Here is an 18,782-nt window from a genome sequence, read left to right as displayed (position 1 = left end):
TGTTCTCCACTGACCCCTCCCCCATTGCCATGACCTTGTTCTCCACTGACCCCTCCCCCATTGCCATGACCTTGTTCTCCACTGACCCCTCCCCCATTGCCATGACCTTGTTCTCCACTGACCTCTCCCCCATTGCCATGACCTTGTTCTACACTGACCATGATGCCAGAGAAACACCCCGAATGCATCCCAATACACCAACGCCAGAATACACCCTGAATATGCCGCGAATTCACCTTAACACCAGAATACACGCCCATACACCTCAATGCCAGAAAATACCCCAAATACACCCAGAGACCAGAAAACACCCCAAATACACCCAGAGACCAGAGTATACCCCAACACTAGAATACACCCCGATACAAGAAAAAAGTCCAATACACCGACACCTGAAAATACACCCAAACACTAGAAAAACAGCCTGAATACAACTGGATAATAGAAAACAGCCTGAATATCCCAGGCACCAGAGTACACGCCCGATGCACCACGATACCAGAATACACCCTGAATATACCCCAATGCCGGATACACCCGACACCCCCACTAACCTTTCTTTGGCACCACACACTGGGTGAGACAGTCTTCCTCGCTGTCAAATCTGTTCCCATTGCCCTGACAACCACCATAGAAGAAGGTGTCACAGATCCCCTTCTCCTTGTTATAAGACCACATGACAATCGCGGCCATACAAGGTCCCGGATCCAGTGCGAGGTCACAGGCGGCGTCTGGAGAGGAGGGAAACAGAAAGGGTTAATAACTACAGGCGTGAAGAGTGCCATAGTGAGTGTACAACCACCCCCTGACAACCTCTCAGACATGATATATACAGGCTGGTTGTCAGTACCAGGGGGCGGGGCTGTGACTACCTCTCAGACATGGTATATACAGCTGGTTGTCAGTAACAGGGGGCGGGGCTGTGACTACCTCTCAGACATGGTATATACAGCTGGTTGTCAGTAACAGGGGGCGGGGCTGTGACTACCTCTCAGACATGATATATACAGGCTGGTTGTCAGTAACAGGGGGCGGGGCTGTGACTACCTCTCAGACATGATATATACAGCTGGTTGTCAGTAACAGGGGGCGGGGCTGTGACTACCTCTCAGACATGATATATACAGCTGGTTGTCAGTAACAGGGGGCGGGGCTGTGACTACCTCTCAGACATGATATATACAGCTGGTTGTCAGTAACAGGGGGCGGGGCTGTGACTACCTCTCAGACATGGTATATACAGGCTGGTTGTCAGTAACAGGGGGCGGGGCTGTGACTACCTCTCAGACATGATATATACAGGCTGGTTGTCAGTAACAGGGGGCGGGGCTGTGACTACCTCTCAGACATGGTATATACAGCTGGTTGTCAGTAACAGGGGGCGGGGCTGTGACTACCTCTCAGACATGATATATACAGCTGGTTGTCAGTAACAGGGGGCGGGGCTGTGACTACCTCTCAGACATGATATATACAGGCTGGTTGTCAGTAACAGGGGGCGGGGCTGTGACTACCTCTCAGACATGGTATATACAGCTGGTTGTCAGTAACAGGGGGCGGGGCTGTGACTACCTCTCAGACATGATATATACAGCTGGTTGTCAGTAACAGGGGGCGGGGCTGTGACTACCTCTCAGACATGATATATACAGCTGGTTGTCAGTAACAGGGGGCGGGGCTGTGACTACCTCTCAGACATGATATATACAGGCTGGTTGTCAGTAACAGGGGGCGGGGCTGTGACTACCTCTCAGACATGATATATACAGGCTGGTTGTCAGTAACAGGGGGCGGGGCTGTGACTACCTCTCACACATGATATATACAGGCTGGTTGTCAGTAACAGGGGGCGGGGCTGTGACTACCTCTCACACATGATATATACAGGCTGGTTGTCAGTAACAGGGGGCGGGGCTGTGACTACCTCTCACACATGATATATACAGGCTGGTTGTCAGTAACAGGGGGCGGGGCTGTGACTACCTCTCACACATGATATATACAGGCTGGTTGTCAGTAACAGGGGGCGGGGCTGTGACTACCTCTCAGACATGATATATACAGGCTGGTTGTCAGTAACAGGGGGCGGGGCTGTGACTACCTCTCAGACATGATATATACAGCTGGTTGTCAGTAACAGGGGGCGGGGCTGTGACTACCTCTCAGACATGATATATACAGCTGGTTGTCAGTAGTGTCAGGTTGTTATTGTCCTGTCTGCTGTCAGTTGTTGTTCCCATAATGCACTGCCCTCTGTCATGGCTCCATACCAATCTTCTCCTGTAGTCTACCATACCTCCCAACTTATGAAGAGCAGAAAGAGGGACAAAATGTGTGGTGCATGTAGCGCACTGCGGCAAATTTAGCTCCGCCCAATTTTAATTTGACTCCACCCATTCTCATTCATTTTTTTCATGTGCTCCCACACAGTATAATCTGCCTACAGTCACCCGAAAATTATGTCCCCCCATCTCTTTCCCCATTTACATGTCCCTCCATCTCTGTCCCCAGATTCATGTCCCCACCATCTCTGCCCGCAGATTCATGTTCCCCCATCTCTGTCACCAGATTCATGTTCCCCCAGTTTGATGTCCCCCATCTCTGCCCCAGTTTCATGTCCTCCCATCTCTGCCCTCCAGATTCATGTCCCCCCATCTCTGCCCCAGTTTCATGTCCTCCCATCTCTGCCCCCAGATTCATGTCCTCTCCATCTCTGTCCCCAGTTTCATGTCCCCTCCATCTCTGCCCCAAGTTTCATGTCCCCTCCATCTCTGCCCCAGTTTCATGTCCTCCCATCTCTGTCCCCAGTTTCATGTCCTCCCATCTCTGTCCCCAGTTTCATGTCCTCCCATCTCTGTTCCCAGTTTCATGTCCTCCCATCTCTTCCCCCCAGATTCATGTCCCCCATCTCTGCCCCAAGTTTCATGTCCCCCCATCTCTGCCGCAAGTTTCATGTCCCCCCATCTCTGCCCCAAGTTTCATGTCCCCCCATCTCTGCCCCAAGTTTCATGTCCCCCCATCTCTGCCCCAAGTTTCATGTCCCCCCATCTCTGCCACAGTTTCATGTCCCCCCATCTCTACCCCCAGTTTCATGTCCTCCCATCTCTGTCCCCAATTTCATGTCCTCCCATCTCTACCCCCAGACTCATGTGTCCCCATCTCTGCCCCAGTTTCATGTGCCCCCATCTCTTCCCCCAGATTCATGTCCCCCCATCTCTGCCCCAGTGTCATGCCATCCCCCCTTCACCTGCCCCTCAGTGTCATGCCGTTCTCTCCCCCTTCATCTGCCCCTAGTTTCATGTCCCCCTTCTATCTCTGTTCTCCGTTTCATGTCCCCCCTACATCTCTGCCCCAGTGTCATGCCGTCCCCCCTTCATCTGCCCCCAGTGTCATGCCTTCCCCACCTTCATCTGCTCAGTGTCATGCCTTCCCCCCCTTCATCTACCCCCAGTGTCATGCCTCCCCCCCTTCATCTGCCCCCAGTGTCATGCCTTCCCCCCCCTTCATCTTCCCCCAGTTTCATGCCTTTCCCCCTTCATCTGCCCCCAGTGTCATGCCTTCCCCCTCTTCATCTGCCCCCAGTGTCATGCCTTCCCCCCCTTCATCTGCCCCCAGTGTCATGCCTTCCCCCTCTTCATCTCCCCTCAGTGTCATGCCTTCCCCCCTTCATCTTTCCCCAGTGTCATGCCTCCCCCCTTCATCTGCCCCCAGTGTCATGCCTTCCCCCTCTTCATCTGCCCCCAGTGTCATGCCTTCCCCCCCTTCATCTGCCCCCAGTGTCATGCCTTCCCCCCCTTCATCTGCCCCCAGTGTCATGCCTTCCCCCCCTTCATCTGCCCCCAGTGTCATGCCTTCCCCCCCTTCATCTGCCCCCAGTGTCATGCCTTCCCCCTCTTCATCTCCCCTCAGTGTCATGCCTTCCCCCCTTCATCTTTCCCCAGTGTCATGCCTCCCCCCTTCATCTGCCCCCAGTGTCATGCCTTCCCCCTCTTCATCTGCCCCCAGTGTCATGCCGTTCTCCCCCCTTCATCTTCTCCCAGTTTCATGCCTCCCCCCCTTCATCTGCCCCCAGTGTCATGCCGTTCTCCCCCCTTCATCTGCCCCCAGTGTCATGCCGTTCTCCCCCCCTTCATCTGTCCCCAGTGTCATGCCTCCCCCCCTTCATCTGCCCCCAGTGTCACGCCGCGCCCCCTTCATCTCCTCCCAGTGTCAAGCCCTCCCCCCTTCATCTCCTCCCAGTGTCAAGCTGCCCCCCCCCCCCTTCAGTGTCATGCCGTTCTCCCCCCCCCCCCCCCCCTTCATCTGCTCAGTTTCATGGTCCCCCTTCATTATGTTCCCCTCATTGGTTAACACAATGAAACACTTATACTCACCTTCCCTCGCTCCCCCGCCGCCGCTCTCTCCGTGGTCACTCACATAGTTGTAGGTGCGGTGTGACATCATCACATCGGGCCTATACATGCCGGAGCGCAGGGGTAAGGCAGGGGCTGAGCTGTGACAGCTCCTGCTTTACTCGCATATGAGTTCAACTCATCGGCGTCCCCCGGACATTCCTCCCACCGACCGGAACCGCAGGACAGGACACCGAATCCATGAATGTCCCGCAGAATTCGTGACGGTTGTGAGGTCTAGTACAGTTTCTCTGCACCCCTCCCCCATCCTACTAATATTATAAGTGTGATAGTTTGTGTGTTTGTTATTAAATCGCGCAAAATCGGCCGAACGGATTTGGCTGAAATTTGGCATGTAGATAGATAGAACCCCGAATACCACACAGGCTACTATTCATCCCGGTAAATGACATCACTGCATGATCGTTAAGCACGAATTTACACACACATTATGTTTGAGGACCTTCGATGACATCACAGGCCCTTCAGCCGTCCTATAGGATCATGCTATGTGGCGGGCGGAGCTACACACTAATTTGGGGGCGGAGCTAAACAGGAGGGAGCCGGACAGTGTGAAAGCTGAAGAAAATGGAGTCTCCTAGAAGATCAGGAGACTACAGAACATGCAGCTGTGTGTGGGTAAGAGCAGTATATCGGGTGTAGTGTTTCAGTGAGTAGGACGGGGAATGTGTTATTCTGCCTCGGAGGGGGGAGTTCTGTTGTACATTTCAGCAACATCCATCCAGCCCTTTGTAACACGGAAGCTGCTCAGACAGTCACACACAACACAAGTCGTGTAATCCAAATTAGCAGATGTAGCAGAGCTCAGGCAGCGCGCTAGCAGTTTGTATGCATAACACAGGGGTATGGGGTCTTTGGACTGTCTGAGGGGGGGAGGGTGAACTCAAATTTCATCAGCAGCCATTCAGCCGTGTCTAACACAGACGCTGCTGGGACACTCAGACAAGACAACCCCTGTGATCCAAATTGCCCGATGTAGCAGAGCTGAGGCAGCGTGGTACCACAGCTTACTCTGGTCTCCATACGGATGTGCATACAGATGGGGCTGCTGCGTATATGCACAGATGTAGCAGAGCTGAGGCAGCGCGGTACCACAGCTTGCTCTACTCTCCATACGGATGTGTATACAGCTGGGGCTGCTGCGTATATCCACAGATGTAGCAGAGCTGAGGAAGCGCAGTACCACAGCTTGCTCTACTCTCCATATGGATGTGTATACAGCTGGGGCTGCTGCGAATATATGCACAGATGTAGCAGAGCCGAGGCAGCGCGGTACCACAGCTTGCTCTACTCTCCATACAGATGTGCATACAGATGGGGCTGCTGCGTATATGCACAGATGCAGCAGAGCCGAGGCAGCACGGTACCACAGCTTGCTCTACTCTCCATACGGATGTGCATACAGATGGGGCTGCTGCGCATATGCACAGATGTAGCAGAGCCGAGGCAGCGCGGTACCACAGCTTGCTCTGCTCTCCATATTGATGTGCATACAGATGGGGCTGCTGCGCATATGCACAGATGTAGCAGAGCCGAGGCATCGCAGTACCACAGCTTGTTCTACTCTCCATACGGATGTGCATACAGCTGGGGCTGCTGCGTATATGCACAGATGTAGCAGAGCCGAGGCAGTGCGGTACCACAGCTTGTTCTACTCTCCATACGGATGTGCATACAGCTGGGGCTGCTGCGCATATGCACAGATGTAGCAGAGCCGAGGCAGCGCAGTACCACAGCTTGTTCTACTCTCCATACGGATGTGCATACAGCTGGGGCTGCTGCGCATATGCACAGATGTAGCAGAGCCGAGGCAGCGCGGTACCACAGCTTGCTCTGCTCTCCATATTGATGTGTATACAGATGGGGCTGCTGCGCATATGCACAGATGTAGCAGAGCCGAGGCAGCGCAGTACCACAGCTTGTTCTACTCTCCATACGGATGTGCATACAGCTGGGGCTGCTGCACATATCCACAGATGTAGCAGAGCTGAGGCTGCGCGGTACCACAACTTGCTCTACTCTCCATACGGATGTGCATACAGATGGGGCTGCTGCGTATATGCACAGATGTAGCAGAGCTGAGGCAGCGCGGTACCACAGCTTGTTCTACTCTCCATACGGATGTGCATACAGCTGGGGCAGCTGTGTATATGCACAGATGTAGCAGAGCTGAGGCACCGCAGTACCACAGCTTGCTCTACTCTCCATACGGATGTGTATACAGCTGGGGCTGCTGCGTATATGCACAGATGTAGCAGAGCTGAGGCAGCGCGGTACCACAGCTTGCTCTACTCTCCATACGGATGTGTATACAGCTGGGGCTGCTGCGTATATGCACAGATGTAGCAGAGCTGAGGCAGCGCGGTACCACAGCTTGCTCTACTCTCCATACGGATGTGCATACAGATGGGGCTGCTGCGTATATGCACAGATGTAGCAGAGCTGAGGCAGCACGGTACCACAGCTTGTTCTACTCTCCATACGGATGTGCATACAGATGGGGCTGCTGCGTATATGCACAGATGTAGCAGAGCTGAGGCAGCGCGGTACCACAGCTTGTTCTACTCTCCATACGGATGTGCATACAGCTGGGGCAGCTGTGTATATGCACAGATGTAGCAGAGCTGAGGCACCGCAGTACCACAGCTTGCTCTACTCTCCATACGGATGTGTATACAGCTGGGGCTGCTGCATATATGCACAGATGTAGCAGAGCTGAGGCAGCGCGGTACCACAGCTTGCTCTACTCTCCATACGGATGTGTATACAGCTGGGGCTGCTGCGCATATGCACAGATGTAGCAGAGCTGAGGCAGCGCGGTATCACAGCTTGTTCTACTCTCCATACGGATGTGTATACAGCTGGGGCTGCTGCGCATATCCACAGATGTAGCAGAGCTGAGGAAGCGTGGTACCACAGCTTGCTCTACTCTCCATATGGATGTGTATACAGATGGGGCTGCTGCGCATATCCACAGATGTAGCAGAGCTGAGGCAGCGCGGTACCACAGCTTACTCTACTCTCCATATGGATGTGTATACAGCTGGGGCTGCTGCGTATATGCACAGATGTAGCAGAGCTGAGGCACCGTAGTACCACAGCTTGCTCTACTCTCCATACGGATGTGTATACAGCTGGGGCTGCTGCGCATATCCACAGATGTAGCAGAGCTGAGGCAGCGCGGTACCACAGCTTGCTCTACTCTCCATATGGATGTGTATACAGCTGGGGCTGCTGCGTATATGCACAGATGTAGCAGAGCTGAGGCACCGCAGTACCACAGCTTGCTCTACTCTCCATACGGATGTGTATACAGCTGGGGCTGCTGCGCATATCCACAGATGTAGCAGAGCTGAGGCAGCGCGGTACCACAGCTTGCTCTACTCTCCATATGGATGTGTATACAGCTGGGGCTGCTGTGTATATGCATAGATGTAGCAGAGCCGACACGCGGACGCAGGTGCATCACCGCCAACCACAATTGGCTAATTATTAGCAGCTCATCGCCAACAACAATCCGCAGATGAAGTCGCGGGCAGAAGCTAGTAGGTCACATAGTAGATATAGGGGCTATACTGGGGCAGGGTGTACGCAGTATTGTTTAGGGGTGTCCTCACCTCCGGCGGGGTACAGGCTGTTGTACTTTTCGGAGCACGTTCTCAGACACTCCTTCTCACTGTTGAATAAGTTGCCACCATTCATTGGGTCCTTCAGGTGGATGACTCTGCAGGTGTCCTGGGTGTGGTCGTACGTCCACCTCACTTCTGCTCCTCTGGGGTCCTCCAGCACTGAACCCAAACACTGGCTATCTGAGGAAAAGGATTGGAAAAAGTTACTCCGAAGCAGAGGAGGAAGGAGGACACGTATAGGCGGTCACACAGAGGAGGACACGTACAGGCGGTCACACAGAGGAGGAAACGTACAGGAGGTGACACAGAGGAGGACACGTACAGGTGATCACACAGAGGAGGACACGTACAGGAGGTGACACAGAGGAGGACACGTACAGGAGGTGACACAGAGGAGGACACGTACAGGAGGACACGTACAGGCGATCACACAGAGGAGGACAAGTACATGAGGTGACACATAGGAGGACACGTACAGGAGGTGATACAGGAGGACACGTACAGGAGGACATGTACAGACAGTCACACAGAGGAGGAAGGAGGATACATATAGGCGGTCACACAGAGGAGGACACATACAGGAGGTGATACAGGAGGACACGTACAGGAGGTGACACAGAGGAGGACACGTACAGGAGGACACGTACAGACAGTCACACAGAGGAGGAAACGTACAGGAGGTGACACATAGGAGGACACGTACAGGAGGACACGTATAGGTGGTCACACAGAGGAGGACACGTAGAGGAGGACACGTACAGGAGGTGATACAGGAGGACACGTACAGGAGGTGATACAGGAGGACACGTACAGGAGGACATGTACAGACAGTCACACAGAGGAGGACACGTACAGGAGGACACGTATAGGCGGTCACACAAAGGAGGACACGTATAGGAGGTCACACAGAGGAGGACACGTACAGGAGGACACGTATAGGTGGTCACACAGAGGAGGACACGTATAGGCGGTCACACAGAGGAGGACACGTACAGGAGGTGACACAGAGGAGGACACGTACAGGAGGACACGTATAGGCGGTCACACAGAGGAGGACACGTACAGGAGGTGACACAGAGGAGGACACGTACAGGAGGACACGTATAGGCGGTCACACAGAGGAGGAAACGTACAGGAGGTGACACAGAGGAGGACACGTACAGTTGGTGATACAAAGGAGGGCACGTGCAGGAGGTCACACAAAGGAGGAAACGTACAGGAGGTCACACAGAGGAGGACACGTACAGGAGGACACGTATAGGCGGTCACACAGAGGAGGACACGTATAGGCGGTCACACAGAGGAGGACACGTACAGGAGGACACGTATAGGTGGTCACACAGAGGAGGACACGTAGAAGAGGACGTGACACCGAGGAGGACACGTACAGGAGGTGACACCGAGGAGGACACGTACAGGAGGTGACACAGAGTAGGACACGTACAGGAGGACACATACAGGCAATCACACAGAGGAGGAAACGTACAGGAGGTGACACAGAGCAGGACACGTACAGGAGGCGACACAGAGGAGGACACGTACAGGAGGCGACACAGAGGAGGACACGTACAGGAGGCGACACAGAGGAGGACACGTACAGGAGGCGACACAGAGGAGGACACGTACAGGAGGCGACACAGAGGAGGACACGTACAGGAGGACATGTATAGGCGGTCACACAGAGGAGGACACGTACAGGAGGACACGTATAGGCGGTCACACAGAGGAGGACACGTACAGGAAGACACGTATAGGCGGTCACACAGGAGGACACGTACAGGAGGTGACACAGAGGAGGACACGTACAGGAGGTGACACAGAGGAGGACACGTACAGGAGGTGACAGAGGAGGACACGTACAGGAGGACACATACAGGCAATCACACAGAGGAGGAAACGTACAGGAGGTGACACAGAGCAGGACACGTACAGGAGGCGACACAGAGGAGGACACGTACAGGAGGCGACACAGAGGAGGACACGTACAGGAGGCGACACAGAAGAGGACATGTACAGTTGGTGATACAAAGGAGGGCACGTGCAGGAGGTCACACAAAGGAGGAAACGTACAGGAGGTCACACAGAGGAGGACACGTACAGGAGGACACGTATAGGCGGTCACACAGAGGAGGACACGTATAGGCGGTCACACAGAAGAGGACACGTACAGGAGGACACGTATAGGCGGTCACACAGATGAGGACACGTACAGGAGGACACGTATAGGTGGTCACACAGAGGAGGACACGTACAGGAGGTGACACAGAGGAGGACACATACAGGAGGTGACACAGAGGAGGACACGTACAGGAGGTCACGTATAGGCGGTCACACAGAGGAGGACACGTATAGGCGGTCACACAGAGGAGGACACGTACAGGAGGACACGTATAGGTGGTCACACAGAGGAGGACACGTACAGGAGGACACGTATAGGCGGTCACACAGAGGAGGACACGTACAGGAGGTGACACAGAGGAGGACACGTATAGGTGGTCACACAGAGGAGGACACGTACAGGAGGTGACACAGAGGAGGACACGTACAGGAGGTGACAGAGGAGGACACGTACAGGCAATCACACAGAGGAGGACACGTACAGGAGGTGACAGAGGAGGACACGTACAGGCAATCACACAGAGCAGGACACGTACAGGAGGCGACACAGAGGAGGACACGTACAGGAGGCGACACAGAAGAGGGCATGTACAGGCGGTCACACAGAGGAGGACACGTACAGGCAATCACACAAAGGAGGAAACGTACAGGAGGTGACACAGAGGAGGACACGTACAGGAGGACATGTACAGGCAATCACACAGAGGAGGAAACGTACAGGAGGTTACACAGAGCAGGACACGTACAGGAGGCGACACAGAGGAGGACACGTACAGGAGGCGACACAGAAGAGGGCATGTACAGGCGGTCACACAGAAGAGGGCATGTACAGGCGGTCACACAGAGGAGGACACGTACAGGCGGTCACACAGAGGAGGACACGTACAGGCAATCACACAGAGCAGGACATGTACAGGAGGTGACACAGAGGAGGACACGTACAGGAGGCTGATTGATTACGACATGTTCTTCCCTTTTCTGCATAAATCTTGTGGTATTTGGCTAAGTGGGCGTGTCAGGGTGTGTCAGGCTCCGCCCTTTTATGGCATTTACAAAACCAGATCTAACCGTTATGATGTAGGCGGTCATGTGACCACTGTAGCTATATACTCAGTATGGTTAAAAAAAGACACAAGTCCATCAAGTTCTATCAGGGGACAGGACGGCCTCTAAGTCTCTACATTTCCACAACCAGGCATCTAAACCATTTATAAAGTTGTCATCTGTGACCAGTTCCTGGGGTAGGCAATTCCACAGATTCACAGTCCTTACAGTAGAGAACCAGCTCCTAGAGTAGGCTATACCACAGATTCACAGTCCTTATAGTATACAATCAGTTCCTGGGGTAGGCTATTCCACAGATTCACATTCCTTATACTAGAGAACCAGCTCCTAGGGTAGGCTATACCACAGATTCAATCCTTATAGCATAGAACCAGCTCCTGGGGTAGGCTATTCCACAGATTCAGTCCTTACAGTATAGAACCAGCTCCTGGGGTAGGCTATTCCACAGATTCAGTCTTTACAGTATAGATCCCGGTCCTGGGGTAGGCTATTCCACAGATTCAGTCTTTACAGTATAGATCCCAATCCTGGGGTAGGCTATACCACATATTCCCAGCCCTTACAGTATAGATCCCGGTTCTGAGGTAGGCTATTCCACAGATTCAGTCTTTACAGTTTAGATCCCGGTTCTGGGGTAGGCTATTCCACAGATTTAGTCTTTACAGTATAGATCCAGGTCCTGGGGTAGGCTATTCCACAGATTCAGTCTTTACAGTATAGATCCCGGTTCTGAGGTAGGCTATTCCACAGATTCAGTTCTTACAGTGTAGAAGCCTTGTCAGTACTGGGGATCATCTTTCCTCCATAAGGAGGGAGCGCCCCATTGTCCCACAAGTACCCCCAGGTCCTCCTCCACCAATGACCCCCCCAGCATTACTCCCCCTAGGACATATGTTATATTATTACCCAAAGACAGAACTTTACATGTATCCGCATTGCACCTCGTCTGCCATGTGCCCCACACAGGGTGTGAATGAGAAACACTGGGGCAGATTTACCAATCCAGTGTAATAATAATTAAAAAAACAAAAACACACATACTCCCCTGTCCAGGGGTGAACCTAGTCTTTGTGCCGCCTGAGGTGGATGTCAGAAATCCGCCCCCCCGGAGGGGCGGAGCCGAGCGGAGGGGCGGAGCCTAGCGGAGGGGCGGAGCCTAGCGGAGGGGGGGCAGAGCGAAGGGGGCGGATTGGGACAGAGGGGGCGGAGTGGGCGGCGTTAGCAGGCAGAGAGCAGGCAGGGAGAGGACCTGCTCTCTGCTAAGCATGAGGGGCGGCCGCTCGAGCAGCGCTGTGTCCAGAGGGTTGCGCCAATCCACCGCTCGGTGACGCTAAGCCAGTCCAGGACAGCAAAAATGCCGCCCCCCCGGAGCCCCGACATAGCGCCGCCTGAAGCGGTCGCTTCAGGTTGCCTCATGGGAGGTGCGGCGCTGCCCCTGTCCCCCGATGCTCCCCTGTCCCCTGATGCTCCCCTGTCCCCCGATGCTCCCCTGTCCCCCGATGCTCCCCTGTCCCCCGATACTCCCCTGTCTCCTGATACTCCCCTGTCCCCTGATGCTCTAGTGTCCTCCGATGCTCCCCTGTCCCCTGATGTCTTCCGATGCTCCCCTGTCCCCTGATGCTCTAGTGTCCTCCGATGCTCCCCTGATGCTCTGGTGTCCTCCGATGTTCCCCTGTCCCCTGATGCTCTGGTGTCCTCCGATGCTCCCCTGTCCCCCGATGCTCCGGTGTCCTCCGATGCTCCCCTGTCCCCTGATGCTCTGGTGTCCTCCGATGCTCCGGTGTCCTCCAATGCTCCCCTGATGCTCTGGTGTCCCCCGATGCTCCCCTGACCCCCTGGTGCTCTAGTGTCCTCCGATGCTCCCCTGTCCCGCGATGCTCCGGTGTCCTCCGATGCTCCCCTGTCCCCCTGATGCTCTGGTGTCCTCTGATGTTCCCCTGTCCCCCTGATGCTCTGGTGTCCTCCAATGTTCCCCTGTCCCCCTGATGCTCTGGTGTCCTCCAATGCTCCCCTGTCCCCTGATGCTCCCCTGTCCGCTGATGTCTTCCGATGCTCCCCTGTCCCCTGATGCTCTGGTGTCCTCCGATGCTCCCCTGTCCCCTGATGCTCTGGTGTCCTCCGATGCTCCCCTGTCCCCCGATGCTCCGGTGTCCTCCAATGTTCCCCTGTCCCCCTGATGCTCTGTTGTCCTCCGATGCTCCCCTGTCCCCTGATGCTCTGGTGTCCTCCGATGCTCCCCTGTCCCCTGATGCTCTGGTGTCCTCCGATGCTCCCCTGTCCCCCGATGCTCCGGTGTCCTCCGATGTTCCCCTGTCCCCTGATGCTCTGGTGTCCTCCGATGCTCCGGTGTCCTCCAATGCTCCCCTGATGCTCTGGTGTCCCCTGATGCTCCCCTGACCCCCTGATGCTCTGGTGTCCCCCGATGCTCCCCTGACCCCCTGGTGCTCTAGTGTCCTCCGATGCTCCCCTGTCCCCTGATGTCTTCCGATGCTCCCCTGTCCCCTGATGCTCTGGTGTCCTCCGATGCTCCCCTGTCCCCCGATGCTCCGGTGTCCTCCGATGCTCCCCTGTCCCCTGATGTCTTCCGATGCTCCCCTGTCCCCTGATGCTCTGGTGTCCTCCGATGCTCCCCTGTCCCCCGATGCTCCGGTGTCCTCCGATGCTCCCCTGTCCCCCTGATGCTGTGGTGTCCTCCGATGTTCCCCTGTCCCCTGATGCTCTGGTGTCCTCCGATGCTCCCCTGTCCCCTGATGCTCTGGTGTCCTCCGATGCTCCCCTGTCCCCCTGATGCTCTGTTGTCCTCCGATGCTCCCCTGTCCCCTGATGCTCTGGTGTCCTCCGATGCTCCCCTGTCCCCTGATGCTCCGGTGTCCTCCAATGTTCCCCTGTCCCCCTGATGCTCTGTTGTCCTCCGATGCTCCCCTGTCCCCTGATGCTCTGGTGTCCTCCGATGCTCCCCTGTCCCCTGATGCTCTGGTGTCCTCCGATGCTCCAGTGTCCTCCAATGCTCCCCTGATGCTCTGGTGTCCCCCGATGCTCCCCTGACCCCCTGATGCTCTGGTGTCCCCCGATGCTCCTCTGACCCCCTGGTGCTCTAGTGTCCTCCGATGCTCCCCTGTCCCGCGATGCTCCGGTGTCCTCCAATGCTCCCCTGTCCCCCTGATGCTCTGGTGTCCTCTGATGTTCCCCTGTCCACCTGATGCTCTGGTGTCCTCCGATGCTCCCCTGTCCCATGATGCTCTGTTGTCCTCCGATGCTCCCCTGTCCCCTGATGCTCCGGTGTCCTCCGATGCTCCCCTGTCCCCCTGATGCTCCCTTGTCCTCCGATGCTCCCCTGTCCCCTGATGCTCTGGTGTCCTCCGATGCTCCCCTGTCCCCTGATGCTCTGGTGTCCTCCGATGCTCCCTTGTCCTCCGATTCTCCCCTGTCCCCTGATGCTCCCCTGTCCCCCTGATGCTCCCCTATCCTCCGATGCTCCCCTGTCCCCCGATGCTCTGATGTCCTCCGATGCTCCCCTGTCCCCTGATGCTATGGTGTCCTCCGATGCTCCCCTGTCTCCTGATGCTCTGGTGTCCTCCGATGCTCCCCTGTCCCCTGATGCTCTGGTGTCCTCCGATGCTCCCCTGTCCCCCGATGCTCCGGTGTCCTCCGATGCTCCCCTGTCCCCTGATGCTCTGGTGTCCTCCGATGCTCCCCTGTCCCCCGATGCTCCGGTGTCCTCCAATGCTCCCCTGACCCCCTGATGCTCCGGTGTCCTCCGATGCTCCCCTGTCCCCTGATGCTCTGATGTCCTCCGATGCTCCCCTGTCCCCCTGATGCTCTGGTGTCCTCCAATGTTCCCCTGTCCCCTGATGCTCTGGTGTCCTCCGATGCTCCCCTGTCCCCCTGATGCTCTGGTGTCCTCCATTGTTCCCCTGTCCCCTGATGCTCTGGTGTCCTCCGATGCTCCCCTGTCCCCCTGATGCTCTGGTGTCCTCCAATGCTCCCCTGTCCCCCTGATGCTCTGGTGTCCTCCAATGCTCCCCTGTCCCCCTGATGCTCTGGTGTCCTCCAATGTTCCCCTGTCCCCTGATGCTCCGGTGTCCCCCGATACTCCCCTGTCCCCCGATACTCCCCTGTCCCCCGATACTCCCCTGTCCCCCGATACTCCCCTGTCTCCTGATGCTCCCCTGACCCCCTGATGCTCTGGTGTCCTCCGATGCTCCCCTGTCCCCTGATGCTCTGGTGTCCTCCAATGTTCCCCTGTCCCCTGATGCTCTGGTGTCCTCCGATGCTCCCCTGTCCCCTGATGCTCTGGTGTCCTCCAATGTTCCCCTGTCCCCTGATGCTCTGGTGTCCCCACGGTGCTCCCCTGTCCCCCAATGCTCCGGTGTCCCCACGGTGCTCCCCTGTCCCCCAATGCTCCGGTGTCCCCACGGTGCTCCCCTGTCCCCCAATGCTCCGGTGTCCCCACGGTGCTCCCCTGTCCCCCAATGCTCCGGTGTCCCCACGGTTCGGTCCGGTTCTGCTGCTTGGCTGTCTTCTTGCAGTGGAATTCCATGCCGGTTGTGATGTCCTGGGTCCCTTCCACTAAAGCTTCTGATTTTCGGTCTTAGTCCTTGGTTTTCTGTTCACCGCACCCCAAGGGTGCCAGGAATCTTGTTGCTGCAGCTGCTGCACTCAGAGAGGAACCCCCTGAACATTTGGTTTCAGTGCTGTCAGCGGAGTTGTGGCCAGGAGCTGGTTGGCAAATTACAGGAATTGCGTTTTTATTGGTTTATGTGCATCGGTGTATCATGTGACGTCATACAAGCGCAGTCACTGGTCTCCTGGTGGGAGGGCTCTGGGTAACATTAGGTGGTCATCGGAGGTCTCCTTTAATGAGTGGAGTTTATAGACCTAAGTCCCAAGTCCACAGTCATAGTGATTGAGTCATAGATACTGGTCTAGAGTCTCAGATACTGGTCGAGGCACAGCAACGTGATGGATACCAGTGAGAGTCACAGATACCAGCAGCACGATGGATACTGGTCTAGAGTCAAAGATACTGATCTAGAGTCACAGATACTGGTCTAGAGTCTCAGATACTGGTCTAGAGTCTCAGATACCAGCAGCGTGATGGATACTGGTCTAGAGTCTCAGATAGCAGCCTAGCGTCATAGATACTGGTCTAGAGTCTCAGATACTGGTCTAGAGTCATAGATACTGGTCTAGAGTCTCATATACTGGTCTAGAGTCATAGATACTGGTTGAGGCACAGATACCAGCAGAGTGATACTGGTCTAGAGTCACAGATACCTGTCTAGAGTCGTAGATATTGGTCTAGAGTCTCAGATACTGGTCTAGAGTCACAGATACCTGTCTAGAGTCATAGATACTGGTCTAGAGTCTCAGATACTGGTCTAGAGTCACAGATACTGGTCTAGAGTCATAGATACTGGTCTAGAGTCTCATATACTGGTCTAGAGTCATAGATACTGGTCTAGAGTCTCAGATACTGGTCTAGAGTCATAGATACTGGTTGAGGCACAGATACCAGCAGAGTGATACTGGTCTAGAGTCACAGATACCTGTCTAGAGTTGTAGATACTGGTCTAGAGTCTCAGATACTGGTCTAGAGTCACAGATACCTGTCTAGAGTCATAGATACTGGTCTAGAGTCTCAGATACTGGTCTAGAGTCACAGATACTGGTCTAGAGTCATAGATACTGGTTGAGGCACAGATACCAGCAGAGTGATACTGGTCTAGAGTCACAGATACCTGTCTAGAGTCATAGATACTGGTCTAGAGTCTCAGATACTGGTCTAGAGTCTCAGATACTGGTCTAGACTCATAGATACTGGTTGAGGCACAGATACCAGCAGAGTGATACTGGTCTAGAGTCACAGATACCTGTCTAGAGTCGTAGATACTGGTCTAGAGTCTCAGATAGCAGCCTAGAGTCATAGATACTGGTCTATAGTCTCAGATACTGGTCTAGAGTCTCAGATACTGGTCTAGACTCATAGATACTGGTTGAGGCACAGATACCAGCAGAGTGATACTGGTCTAGAGTCACAGATACCTGTCTAGAGTCGTAGATACTGGTCTAGAGTCTCAGATAGCAGCCTAGAGTCATAGATACTGGTCTATAGTCTCAGATACTGGTCTAGAGTCTCAGATACTGGTCTAGACTCATAGATACTGGTTGAGGCACAGATACCAACAGAGTGATACTGGTCTAGAGTCACAGATACCTGTCTAGAGTCGTAGATACTAGTCTAGAGTCTCAGATACTAGTCTAGAGTCATAGATACTGGTTGAGGCACAGCAGCGTGATGCATACTGGTGAGAGTCATAGATACTTGTCTAGAGTCATAGATACTGGTTGAGGCACAGATACCAGCAGAGTGATACTGGTCTAGAGTCACAGATACCTGTCTAGTGTCGTAGATACTGGTCTAGAGTCTCAGATACTGGTCTAGAGTCACAGATACCTGTCTAGAGTCATAGATACTGGTCTAGAGTCTCAGATACTGGTCTAGAGTCACAGATACTGGTCTAGAGTCATAGATACTGGTTGAGGCACAGATACCAGCAGAGTGATACTGGTCTAGAGTCACAGATACCTGTCTAGAGTCGTAAATACTGGTCTAGAGTCTCAGATAGCAGCCTAGAGTCATAGATACTGGTCTATAGTCTCAGATACTGGTCTAGAGTCTCAGATACTGGTCTAGACTCATAGATACTGGTTGAGGCACAGATACCAGCAGAATGATACTGGTCTAGAGTCACAGATACCTGTCTAGAGTCGTAGATACTGGTCTAGAGTCTCAGATAGCAGCCTAGAGTCATAGATACTGGTATATTGTCTCAGATACTGGTGAGAGTCTCAGATACTGGTCTAGAGTCATAGATACTGGTTGAGGCACAGATACCAGCAGAGTGATACTGGTCTAGAGTCACAGATACCTGTCTAGAGTCGTAGATACTGGTCTAGAGTCTCAGATAGTAGCCTAGAGTCATAGATACTGGTCTATAGTCTCAGATACTGGTCTAGAGTCTCAGATACTGGTCTAGACTCATAGATACTGGTTGAGGCACAGATACCAGCAGAGTGATACTGGTCTAGAGTCACAGATACCTGTCTAGAGTCGTAGATACTAGTCTAGAGTCTCAGATACTAGTCTAGAGTCATAGATACTGGTTGAGGCACAGCAGCGTGATGCATACTGGTGAGAGTCATAGATACCTGTCTAGAGTCACAGATACTGGTTGAGGCACAAATACCATTATGGTGATACTGGTCATGTGTCACAGATTCTGGTCCAGAGTCACAGATACCTGTCTATAGTCTCAGATACTGGTCTAGAGTCTCAGATACTGGTCTAGAGTCATAGATACTGGTTGAGGCACAGATACCAGCAGGGTGATACTGGTCTAGAGTCACAGATACCTGTCTAGAGTCATAGATACTGGTCTAGAGTCTCAGATACTGGTCTAGAGTCATAGATACTGGTCTATAGTCTCAGATACTGGTCTAGACTCATAGATACTGGTTGAGGCACAGATACCAACAGAGTGATACTGGTCTAGAG

The 18,782-nt window shown here is 54.1% G+C and overlaps 1 protein-coding gene across 1 annotated transcript in view; it reads right to left on the bottom strand.

Moving 5' to 3' along the window:
* LOC142191344 (inter-alpha-trypsin inhibitor-like) overlaps positions 1–18,782 on the bottom strand; it is a 32,452-nt gene that overhangs the window by 4,719 nt on the left and 8,951 nt on the right. Inside the window, exons 2-3 of the mRNA XM_075262344.1 lie at positions 8,030–8,221; positions 555–731 (exon numbers count right to left, since the gene is read on the bottom strand). Of these exons, the coding sequence (XP_075118445.1) occupies positions 555–731; positions 8,030–8,221 (369 nt within the window). The remainder of the gene's footprint in view (positions 1–554; positions 732–8,029; positions 8,222–18,782) is intronic.

The sequence above is a fragment of the Leptodactylus fuscus genome, chromosome 1, assembly GCF_031893055.1.
Source record: "Leptodactylus fuscus isolate aLepFus1 chromosome 1, aLepFus1.hap2, whole genome shotgun sequence".
NCBI lineage: Eukaryota > Metazoa > Chordata > Amphibia > Anura > Leptodactylidae > Leptodactylus > Leptodactylus fuscus.
The sequence above is the reverse complement of the archived record's forward strand: the minus strand, read 5'-3'. Positions and strand labels throughout refer to the sequence as shown.